The sequence below is a fragment of the Mobula hypostoma genome, chromosome 5, assembly GCF_963921235.1.
Source record: "Mobula hypostoma chromosome 5, sMobHyp1.1, whole genome shotgun sequence".
In the NCBI taxonomy this organism is placed as follows: Eukaryota; Metazoa; Chordata; class Chondrichthyes; order Myliobatiformes; family Myliobatidae; genus Mobula; species Mobula hypostoma.
This window is the reverse complement of record NC_086101.1, coordinates 130440735-130453288: the sequence shown is the minus strand read 5'-3', so window position 1 is coordinate 130453288 and position 12554 is coordinate 130440735. Positions and strand designations below refer to the sequence as shown.

General features: G+C 41.4%; 1 protein-coding gene across 2 annotated transcripts in view; it reads right to left on the bottom strand.

The window, feature by feature from the left end:
- The window catches only part of LOC134346993 (phospholipid-transporting ATPase ABCA1-like), a 170398-nt gene that overhangs the window by 122709 nt on the left and 35135 nt on the right, over nucleotides 1-12554 (bottom strand). For both annotated transcript variants that reach the window (XM_063048934.1, XM_063048935.1), the window contains exons 3-4: nucleotides 8859-8952; nucleotides 1284-1425 (exon numbers count right to left, since the gene is read on the bottom strand). In XM_063048934.1, the coding sequence (XP_062905004.1) occupies nucleotides 1284-1425; nucleotides 8859-8952 (236 nt within the window). The remainder of the gene's footprint in view (nucleotides 1-1283; nucleotides 1426-8858; nucleotides 8953-12554) is intronic.

Below are 12554 nucleotides of genomic sequence, written 5' to 3'. Positions count from 1 at the left end.
GGATCCGATATTTCAATAACATTGAACTTTTGGAGTGATGGATTATGATTTTCAGGGTTAAAATGGTCAAATGTTTTGGTGATTTCTAATGTTTGGTGTTTTCTGCAGGACAGACTATACAGTGTGCAATTAGGTTAAATGGTTTAATTGTTTAACTTTCAAAATAACATCACTTCTGTTAACTCAAATACAGATCAGAACACAGATGCAACCTCAAATTTCTTATAATCTAAAGGAGGTGTAATTTCTATCTAAATGTTTAGACTGAGTATTGGATTACATGGCACCTCAGCTTTGCAAAGGTTACTGATTAAGAATTGTTCTCACAATAACCCAAATTCTCATCTTAGGTCAAAATAAGCAAAGCTGGTATTGAACCAAATCTCATACATTTCACTGGGTTTTAAAATGAAAGAGAAAAGTCATGTAGTCATCCTGATGCAGATCAGTTTCATACACTTTCTTTGCATCACTTGCTGTTTTAAAGTTAGGCTTTTACATCAGTTCATTTTAACACAAAAAGGTAAATCTTTGCTATCACAAAAACAACTCTTAGAAATAATCCGATTGAGATTCCAGGATACAGTTAGATATGAAGGAAAATGGGACAAACTATGATGAATGAAAGATAAATTGTTACTGATTCTCTTCAGTTGTAAGTCATTCCCAACTTTGTCTATTCATCCTCTGTTGCTTGCACTAATATGTTGCTCAATTTCCTAAATCTCAATATTGAAAAGTGAAATACGTAGGCAGGCGAACATGAAAAAAAACATATTTATGTTTTGCTCAGCCACCGAAGTCAAAACTGTTCTGTTTGTTGGAGTTCAAATCCGCTCTGTATTAAGAGGCTGCTTGAATTTATGGGGAAATTGCATGTTTCCAACCAACTATAATGCTTAAGATAAATCAGCTAACTCTGGTTAACACCCCAGGGTACCACAATTTTGACAAAATTAGTTTTGTAAAGAATTAAAGATATATTGGAACGAAATATGAAAAGGTATCAAGTTCAACTCAGTGCATCTATGTATATTACTATATTTTCTATTTTCGGATGCGTCCTGCTAGCATACACAAGGAAAAAATATCCTTTAGAACAACTGATCTCTGCAGACCAACATTTCCATTTAAGTTAAACCCATTTGAATGAGTGAGTCACAAGCAAAACACAAAATATTTTTATTCATCAGTCTTGGTATTAATGCTTTAAAATGAACAGAAACGGTGCCGGAGCCCTGAGAACTAAAACATCTATAGCAATGAGCCCATCTTTCACTCACATTGATTTGTCAAAATTTCCAGTGACTCCAGGCGATTCACCAGGCGTTGGATAGCGAAAGCATGGGTTGTTTGCATTACAGATAATTCCTTGTATCCATGGCAGAGTGCCGGCAGAAGGCATTGCCTTGTTTGGGAAATGGCCTAAATAAATATAAAAGAAAGTTACACGTAGACCTTATCCAGTTTCTATGTAGTCACCTAAATTAGTTTACTCTGTTCATTTACGGTATGACTTCGTTTTATCCTGTCTCTTGTGCCAACCAATCAGTGCACAGGTTGGGAACATCCAATATCATGCGACAATTGGAACCTGTGCAGAAAGAACAGGCAACTTCAGACCTGAGATATCTATCACAAGGGATCTTTTTTTTAGTTCACGCCTGCCCCAATAGATAGTTTATAATATTTAATTTTTCTTGCACCATGCAAAAACTAGACTGGTGAAAGAGGTGATCAGTAGCAAATGCTGAACAGTGGTGCTCCCCAAGAATGGGTGCTGTATCTATGCATTAACAATTGATATAATGGTCTGCAGGGTAGTATTTCAAAAATTATAGAAGATACAGATGAGTAAACAATGTGGATGACCACAGTACACAGCAAGAAGATAACCCAGTACAAGCATGAGAAACAATACCTCATCCTTCGACAGGGCATATTGCAGCACAATCCTCCCTCCACCTCCATCCCAGAATGAACAGGAAATTAGAAACATAGAAACATAGAAAACCTACAGCACAATACAGGCCCTTTGGCCCACAAAGCTGTGTCGAACGTGTCCTTGCCTTAGAAATTTCCTAGGGTTACCCATAGCCCTCTATTTTTCTAAGCTCCACGTACCTATCCAGGAGTCTCTTAAAAGACTCTATTGTATCCGCCTCCACCACCATCGCCGGCAGCCCATTCCACACACTCACCACTCTGTGTGTAAAAAAACTTACCCCTGACATCTCCTCTGTACCTGCTTCCAAGCACCTTAAAACTGTGCTCTCTCATGCTAGCCATTTCAGCCCTGGGATAAAGACTCTGACTATCCACATGATCACTGCCTCTCATCATCTTGTACACTTCTATCAGGTCACCTCTCATTCTTTGATTCTCCAAGGAGGAAAGGCCAAGTTCATTCAACCTATTCTCCTAAGGCATGCCCTCCAATCCAGGCAACATCCTTGTAAATCTCCTCTATACCCTTTCTATGGTTTCCACATCCTTCCTGTAGTGAGGCGACCAGAACTGAGCACAGTACTCCAAGTGGGGTCTGACCAAGGTCCTATATAGCTGCAACATTACCTCTCGGCTCCTAAATTCAATCCCACGATTGATGAAGGTCAATACACCATATGCCTTCTTAACCACAGAGTCAACCTGCACAGCAGGTTCTCCAACCTTTAAGCAACTCATTATTCTTTTGTGTCAGACTGCATAATTTCTGCCTGTCTTCCATCAGTGATCATGGCTTAGATTTACTCCCTCCATTTTTTTACAGCCTGATCTGTCGGACCTGACCCACAGCCCTTCCATTAGTGACAGAACATTGAAAAAGTATCATAACCCTCCGTCTTTCTCCCTAATCCCTTGACCTACTCTTCCCCATCACAAATAATCCCTTTGTCCTATCTAACTAGCCCTCCTATCACTTTCTCTGCAATTTTAAATTTGATTATTACATCAATTTATAAGACAGAAGATATTTTCCCATTAGTTTGAGGGCAATGGAATGCAAACCTCAAGGGATGACGAAATAGCCAAGTGAGAGGAAAAAAACCTTTTTTTGCACTTTTGGTCATTATGATCTATAACTCTTAACTCACAAAGGTGGTCAGCTTGACTTTGCAGGGCTCTGGAGAAGGATTTGGGAATAGGACTGATGGGATTGCTTTAAGAATTGCCCACATGTACATGAAGGGCCAAATTGTCTCCTTCTGTGCATTATTGATTTTATAATTCTTGAACATGTTCCATTCAGCAATTCCCATGTCTTCTATTCCAGCACAACTTGGAAGAAGTGTAAAAATTTATTGACCATTTCCTCTTCCTACATTTTCCATATTAATACAGGCCTATCATCTCAACTTACTATTTTTGTCTTTCCTGCTATTGCTATAGACTAATGAAAAGTTAACTTAGAGTAACTGAATGATGCAACACAGGAGATGGCTATGAGCCAGTCTTGACCATGTGAAAGAGCTGTCCAGTTAGTCTTGCCCTCAACTATCCTCCATACTACCTCTTCAAAACTGGAGAAAGTATTAGACATGTAATTGAGATGCTGTGAACTCAGGGCTGGGGTAGCTCTTTCATGACTTGTAGAAGTGATAGGCTAAACTTCTTCCTTCTCTACTGTAATATATGATGTTACAATTCTGCGATTATACTTTCAACAATTTGTTTCAGAACCAAGGAGTGGCCATGGCAGTATAGTGGTTAGCACAATACTTTACCACACGATGACCCAGTTTAAATCCCGCCACTGCCTGTAAGGAGTTTGTACATTCTCCCCATGACTGTGTGGGTTTCCTCTGGGTGCTTTGGTTTCCTCCCACAGTCCAAAGATGTACTGCTTGGTAGGTTAATTGCCCATTGTAAATTGTCCCGTGATTAGGCTTGGATTGAATCGGGGGATTGCTGTGTGGTATAGCTCCAAGGGCCGGAAAGGCATATTCCACACTCTATCTCAATAAATAAACATGGATTTTTTGCTTTTAACAAGTGGTCCTCAAAACACTTCATTTCTCTGACAGTGTTACTTATTCAGATTGTCCAAACAAAAGCGCTACCGAAATCACTTACACAACTAAACTGGAGACTGGGATATGGAAATAGTTCTGAGATGAAGACAAACACTCGTGTCTAGAATAAACAAAGACACATTGGGTCATTTTCTAGGTCATAGCTACTTAGTATGCAATGGAATCACTTGGCTATCTCAATCAAAACTCTCTCCTAATGTGTTTAAAACTGACGACCTCAACCACAGCTCTGATGACAAGCACAAAAAGGAATGGAAACAGTGGCTGGGGATTAACAATAGAAGCAAAAGAACAAACTTAAAGGCTAAAAGAAGTGGGGAATATAAGCATACAAAGAATATTGTAGGAAGTAAAAAAGACAAGTGGATGAAATGCCTGACAAAGCAGCTTCTTATTTTCCAGTCACAGCCCTGTTTATTGGAGGACCTTTAGATACTAAATGGTTAACTTGAATGGACAAGAGTGAAGAATGGGTTCAATAAAGGAATTCAAACAATTCTAGTGTTTTGGAGGTGAAGTAATCACTTGGAAATTCGACTGCAATTGTTACTCCATTTGAGCTGCATATCCAATTACCTAATTTAGAGTCATCTAATCAACCATGCGGGTCTATCTATTAAAGAAGGTGGTCAGCCAAAACGTATGCAGCTGTGTTACTACCCATTGTTAGTTCAATGTGCACTGACATAGCCCGATGATGAGACCAAATTGGTGAAGCAGCGGGAAAAGATAAATCTGACATTGGCATGACTACAAGCTACTGAAGGAAAGCAAAAAGTAAAGCCAGACTTTAAATACTTTAGTAATAACATCCAGACCATAATTGACTAAGTCCAGGTGTACAAGGCAGACCTGTCGCACAATGAAACAGGTTTGATAATATTAATGAATTAGGCTAATTCATGGAATGAATGGAAGCTTCACAGTGAACTTCATTAAATTCTGCTACCTGCTTTATATAAAGATATATTTGGGAATGTGGATAGATGTTCCAAGTGACTCAGTCCTTCTATATTAATAAGAACCTACTCAGTACACTAATAGTGTACCTCCATTCTAAATTGCTTTAGTAATATTATTACACATCATATAGCTTTTGGTTAGGTTATAAGTCTCAAAGAATGGATTAACAAATTTGATCAATATCAAAGGTTGTTGCACAGTTTCTATGATGCCACTCTCCTCGGCCAGTTATAAATATCAGCTATCAGTAATTGTTTCTCTAATCTATACTGGTTGAGGGTGCCTCAATACAGTTCAAACCTAGACCTCAAGTACACGTAACCTACAGAAGGCAAAGTACTAAAAGCAAAGTATAAGATCAGAATCTTTGCATTATCCTACCCTACAAAATAAGAGGGAGCAATATCAACTTCTAAATCATTATGTTTCAATGTGATTGTCCAAGTTAAGTGAACTATTATACAGCTTAAGTAACAAGCTGACTCTATTTCACATTTATGATGTGTCCTAGTTTGCTGGTTGCTGCTTTCTTGTTGCTAGTTTGGGTAATTTTGAATTGGGGTGACCTGCAGATAATGAACACTGAGCTGAATTGAAATATGCCGTTTGATATTGTGTTTTATATCTGGTGTTTTTGTTGCCATTTGTGTGATTTGTTTTTTGTGCATGGGGGAGGGGAGTTGTTTTTTTCTTCCTTTGAACAGGTTTCATAATTCTTCTTTGTTTTGTGACTTTCTGTGGGGAAGTTGAATGTCAGCATACTGCATACATACTTTGATAATAAATGTAAATGTACTTTGAACACCAAAAACTAAAACATACAGGACCGACAGAGAGAAGAAAAGTAATAATTTTATTATTTAATCATTCAATGGATGTGGATGTTGCTGGCAGAGCTGGTATGCATTTTCCATCACAAACAAGAGAAAATCTGCAGATGCTAGAAATATGTGTTGCATATATTTTCTATCCCTGACTGCCAATAAGAACAGTTCAAAGGATTTTTTTGGGGGGAGGGGGAAGGTGGTCAGAAATCCCACTCCAGGCAAGAAAAACAGAGATCCTTACTCAAGACCATTAAGGAGCAAGTGCCTTTTACAATTCCAGGTTGCCCAAAGTGATTCACAAGATGCCATCATGCAGGAACAGAAACGACACATTTGGGAACTGCTTTCTCTCACAAAAAACAATGTGTTAATGACTGATTTCAGTAATGTAGGCTGAGGAATAAATATCGTCCCTGATACTCTGAAAGAGACCATGAGTTAAATTGGTCAGAAATGTAATCACACATTTGAAATTCTTACAGTTCAAGCATAATTCTCTATTGGGAAAACTTACCAACCCACGATTTAACATGTTGAACCGAGGTTATAAGAGGCTAACGCTGACCACTACTTGCAGACAATCTAAAAATATAATAGGGGGAAAAGTGCAGATGGGAAATACACCACTGCGGTTCTGAACTCTACCCTGACACATCCAATATTCAGCTTCAGTACTATCAAAGGAACTTGCTATGGGGCATCTCATATAAAAGCCAACGGATAAAATAATGTACTGCGAGGCTTTAGTGTAAAACTAGCTGAAGATAAAAGAAAAGTCATATCAGGGTGGGTTAATGGGACCTAGATGGCATGGTGCTACATTAGAATTGACCATCAAACTTCTGATTCTCTGAACAAATGATTCCTGATCATAGTCAGGATGGGGATGTGTTCATGCATATATTTGGCCCAATAGCAATAATTGCTATTTCAGCAATATCATTGGGTCAAGGCCTTCTTGAGATTTACTGATACAGTAGTGTCTTACATCTATTAATGAGAAGAACTCCCATGGATAACATTGCCAGCAAACTTGCTGAAGACTCTATAAGACTCTCACCCATCCCAAAAAAAGTCTTATTGCCCATCGGCCTTCCTCAATCCAGGAGGTTTATGTCATGTCAGTGCTGACTGCTGGTGACATGTTTGCAGCACCAAGTTGTTTTTATAGAGGAAGGAGCCAAATAAATACTTTTAAATTCCCAAAAGAATAGGGCAACGGAATGAGTCCTTTGCCTCAATTCCCAGTTATGCACTAATTCTTCTTAAGGTATATATTAACAGTGTGTTCTTTGTTATTAATCCATCACTCAAGAAGAATTAGTGGAGGTAAAATAATGTTGAAATCATAACTTTGAGCCTTGAGCAGTGTTCGTCCATCGTCAATGTCGATGAGGACCTCGACACCATTATGATGGTGTCGAGACTCATGCATGATTTGGATTTAAGTGAGGGAGAGTTGTGCAGCGTCAGCCTCACTTTCTCTTCCCAATTCCCATCTGGATCCAGTGGCAAGACAGAGTCGAGACGGCTGGAGATGGGACTAGGCGCAGTGGATGACGACCAGGACATCTTCTAGCCTTGAGCAGTACTACCACAGCAAAGGGTGAGGTTGGATGGAGAACGACAGAATTAATTTCTTAAGCAGACTGCCGTATTTAGACTTAAGTCACGTGTGTTCCTCAGAACTGGCTTTTATAAACCAGTAATGCCTGGAATATAACCATACAGCCAATCATGCAGGGTGCCATGATAACATAGCAGTTAGTGTGACACGATGTCGGAGTTCAGAGTTCAATCCTGGTACCCTCTATAAGGAGGCTCTGTATGTCCTCCCTGTGGAAGGTGAAGGTTGTCTCCTGGTCCTCCAGTTTCGAACCACACTCCAAGGGTGTACTGGATTGGTTAAATGGTCACTGTAAATGGTCCTATGATCAGGTTAGGATTAAATCGGGGTTGTCAAGCGTTACTGGGCAGTACAGCTTGAAGGGCAGGAAGGGCCTATTCTGTGTGATACCTCCAGATAAGTAAGTAGATGCCAAAGGAGAAGGATTTATACAGCATTACTCAAATTACTTCCATCACCTTTCAATGTACAACCAATGAAATAGGTTTTCTGTAATTGCTATTGTAATACAGGGAATAGGACACACAAATTGCATATGGCAAGTTCTTCAAGAAGCACTGTGATGACGACATTAAGATCTGGTGATAATACTTGAAGAAATAAATTTTGCTACAACACAAGGGTAGCTTTCCATTTTACAAGTGTGCTTTTAACTCTGGGATAGCATTCTAGGACTGGGTTTAATGTTTGTTGGCTCTTTGAAATACATTAAATGATTTTAATGTTTAACCCGGCACACCAACTGGTGACAGTATTTTGTAATCGCAGCTGAGAAATACAAAAGTCCGACAGGCGATCTGTCCACGTCCCAGAGTACATCCTGGTCCGATTCAAGGTTCGTTGAGACTAATGAGGAAAAGGCCTGATGCAACAGACTAAAGGTCACAGAATGGATGCAATATAGTGGACAACTGTGATATCACACATCTTCACTTGCATTCATCCAAGGCAGGTGTTCTGGTGACTAAGACCACAGTGCAACATTCTATTTGTAGTAGGGAAGCTAATCTCGATTTACAATTGAAATGGTTTATTTGTTCTCCCTTCAGTTAATTGACAAAATAGTTTTGTTTGTAATTAAATGTGAAAATAGTTATTTATTTGCAGATGAAAGTCAATTAAACATTAAAGACTAAAATTATATAACTTTGATAGTGATATGTTTTCCTGTCAATACCATATGTTCAATTGTTTAACCTGATTCTCACTGTTACAAAATGATAGAACTAGTGCAGCTTGACATTAGAACTGTCCAAATAGCAGTTCTATTTGCTTTCAGGGCATGAAAGGAATTGAACTTCTAATCTTATTTACCAAGAGTACAAGACTCATCAAGAGCCTAAAAACCAGCAGTCAAGGAGCTACCGCAGAAAAGTGCAGTCTGAAACCGAGGTGATTGGCACTTACATTCATGCTGCTCGTAAGGCGGATAGGAGAGCCGAACAGAAATCAATATGAAGAACAAAAAGAGGGGCCACGCTATCTCAATCAGCAGCTGAAACTGAAAAATACAAAGAAAAACACTGTAATAATGATGTACATGATTCTGGAAAGATTCAGACATTACATTTTTGGCATTTATCACTGAGATCACTCCCTCCACCATCTTTCCAATACAGCGGAATAATTTCTTCAGGACTGTTTTCTTCTGGAGAGGACAACGTTGTAGCAGTTCCTTGAGAAATGACAAGTCACAGTGTGCTCACATAAGCCTACATTCTGAGCACCCCAAGCAATCTTACAAAGAAAGCCATTATGACTGAGGCCACTGCTTTTTCTATCCAATGTACATTTCGACCATCTCCAGAAGAGGCTATTACACAATATCAGCAACCCCAGCAGATTGTCATTCCAACAATTTAGCTTGGAACATAAAGGTAAATTTTAGACAGACTACAATTCCTGAACTCAAGCCACCTTGGGGCTTACTGAACGGTACAGACTTAAAGCTGCCATATTTTCTTTGAATTTTATGTACAGTGCTCATATTACTACCCAAAAGATGAAATTAGGTTCTACTCAGTATTATAATTCAGCCCATTACAAATACTGTATGTTTTCATTAACTTAACCAGTTCGAAAACACTGCTAAACCATAAGACATAGGAGCAAAATTAGGTTAGTTGGTCCACTGAGTCTGCACCGCCATTCAATTATGGCAAATATATTTTCCCTCTCAAACCTATTCTCCTACCTTCTCCATGCAACCTCTGCCATCCTTACTAATCAAGAAACCATCAACTTCTGCTTTAGATATACCCAATGACTTGGCTTCCACAGCGATCTGTTGCAATAAATTCCACAAATTCACTACCCTCTGATGGAAGAACTTCCTCCTTATCTCTGCTCTGACTGTTCTGTCCTGGGGCTATTTTGGCCTCTGGGAAAGATTATGTGTTTTCACACTGTCTATGCCCTTCATGATGTTATACAGTTCACTTCTGTCAGTTCACTCCTCAATATCCTACATTCCAGGGATTAAAGTTCCCATTGCAGAAATTTCCAGGCAACACTCACAAAATGCTTGAGGAACTCAGCAGGCCTGGCAGCATCTATGGAAAAGATGCTGCCTGGCCCGCTGAGTTCCTCCAGCATTGTGTATGTGTTGCTTTGATTTCCATCATCTGCTGATTTTCTCTTGTTTGTCTAAATTTCTCTACTTGCTAATTGGCTCTTTCTGACTGACTGTTGGTCTGCAGGTGATAGCCAGAGGACAAACTAACTGAGATGTGGAGGAGGAAGCAGAAGGCTCACCAGAAGTGTGAAACGATTTGTGGACCACAAACTAACACAATGGCCTCAGAGAAACCGTCGATGAACCAGGTCAACCGTCTTACTGGCTGTCGGAAGCTTGGGGAGTACAATGAAGGACCCTGGAGAACTGGTTCACCATCGTGATGATCACCATGGCCCCATCAGAAAGTGGCAGACCTGTGATGAAACCCACGGCGATGTGAGACTATGAATATTGAGAGATTGGTAGAGACCAGAAGAGCTCAAAGGGCTGCTGGTTGGAGGAATTGGACTGGGCACATTGAGGGCAGGCCGCAATAAACGACATAGTCTCCAATCACAGTGGGCCACCAGAGCTGGCGGCACACAAAATCGAGAGTGCATTGTGCACCTGGATGGCCAGAGAGGGTTGAGGAGTGGGCCCACTGGAATGCCTCAGAGTGCATGGCCATTGGCATGTCTATGCGACTGTCAGCTGTGCTGGCCAGAGCAGCCTATGCTGTAGGGCCTGACAGACCCTGTTCTCTCAAGGACCCAGGCAATTCAGGTGAGGATTTACAAGGACGGAATGATTGGGCTGAGGGTTGATCTCCGATTCAGCTTAGTCGAACTGCTGTGACAGAGCATCCGCCTTAGTGTTCATGGAGGTAACTGGAGAAGGTGAAGTTGAATTGCTCGAAGAAGAGGGCCGAACGAGCCTGGGGATTGACTTGGCAGATCTGTTGTATGGATCTGTTACCTGTTCAGGTAATCAGTCCAGATCAGGAAAGGCTCGATGCTTCCCATCAACCAATATCTTCATTCCTCCAAGGTCCATTTAATGGCAAGTAGCTCCCTGTCTAAGACAAAGAAGAATTTTGCACCGGCTGGGGACTGGGATGTTCAAACGAAGCTGTGCTGTAGCGTTTCAGCATTGTAATCATTCATGTCTTGGGTCTCAGGAGGGGAGAGGGAGAACAGACATGGAGGGGTGGTGCCTGGGAGGAGATTGATCATGTAGTCTGTGAGAGAACAGGATGCTGGCCTCTCTTTTTACTGAAAGCAAGGGCTAGGTTGTCGAAATGCAGTGGGAACTTTGTGAGGTCGAGGGCTTCCATGGATTTATGGGGTGAGATCAACTGAGGTTCCTGGCAGCTGACCTGGCAGGTGGGTCCCCAATTCAGCAGTGAACTGGACGTCCAAGTGAAGTGAGGATTGTGAGCGGAGGGCCAAAGATAATGCAGGATGAGAGGAGTGTTTGGTGAGTCGATAAGGAGGCTGTTCATGTGCTCAAGCCCTGTGCACATGCTATCGATTCCACACCCTAAGGGAAGTCCATCAATGGGCATGATGCAGAAGGGGTGAGAAATAAGCTCGGAAGGGAGTTCAAGCTGCACAGGCAGTCTGCTCTGAAAGTTGCCTGTTGAACCAAATCCAGCAGAGCTCCTGTGTGCATAGAGCTGGAATGTGGAGGACAGAGACTTAGTCGGGCTATGGTGCTGGAATGTGGGGACTGAGGAACCTTATCAGATAGAAAGCCCCTCCTCTCTACCTGGTGGTGCTGTTTCCAGACGCAGTGGGCATTTGATGTGTGGGTAATTTCCAACTCCCCAGTAAGTACACAAATTGTTTCTCCACCGACGCTCACACTCTTGGGGCATTATGGGAGCTGTCCCTAAATGCATGGGTTCTGGAGGTGCTGATGATGGGGATCCTGCAGCCTGAAATATTTCTGGGAATGGAACTGGGGCTCAGGCTGTTGACCTGTAGGGTCGTTCCATAAGATGCTTGTTAACATGGAAGACCAGAGTAATGAGGCTTTCGCGGTTGGTGGGTAACTCCCAAGTGGACAGCTCATCTTTCTAGTGCTCCGAGAAGCCATGACAGAAATGGGCCAGCATCACTTCCACTTTACAGCTCCACCGTGAAGCTCTTGCATTCCACGGCGTAATCCTTGACGCAAGCCAAGTATCCAATCCGCTGCCTCACTTCCCAGATTGTCGAAAACCTGGCGCACCTCAGTGGTGAATTCCACACATTTATTCCAAATGGTAGTTTTATTGCCCCAATTAGTGGCAGCCCAGGTCAGAGTTCACCCAGTCAAGAGCGTGATGACAAAGACAACCTTGGCTCAGTTTGTAGAATACTGCAGCTCTAAATGTAGAATGCACTGGCACAGGGAGTCATGGCAAAGGGTCGGGGAGCTGTCGAAGCATTCGGTAACCAGAATCTGGGGCTCAGACGGAGGAGTTTAACTGGTGCTGGGTTGCCATATTAAGATGGAGAGTTGGAAGAGAGTGGTGAACAGATGATCAGTGGTTTCTTGCTGCTTCTGGACAGTGTTCTCATGCTGACAGATGACCTCATTTAGGTGAGCAAGCTCCACTAGGT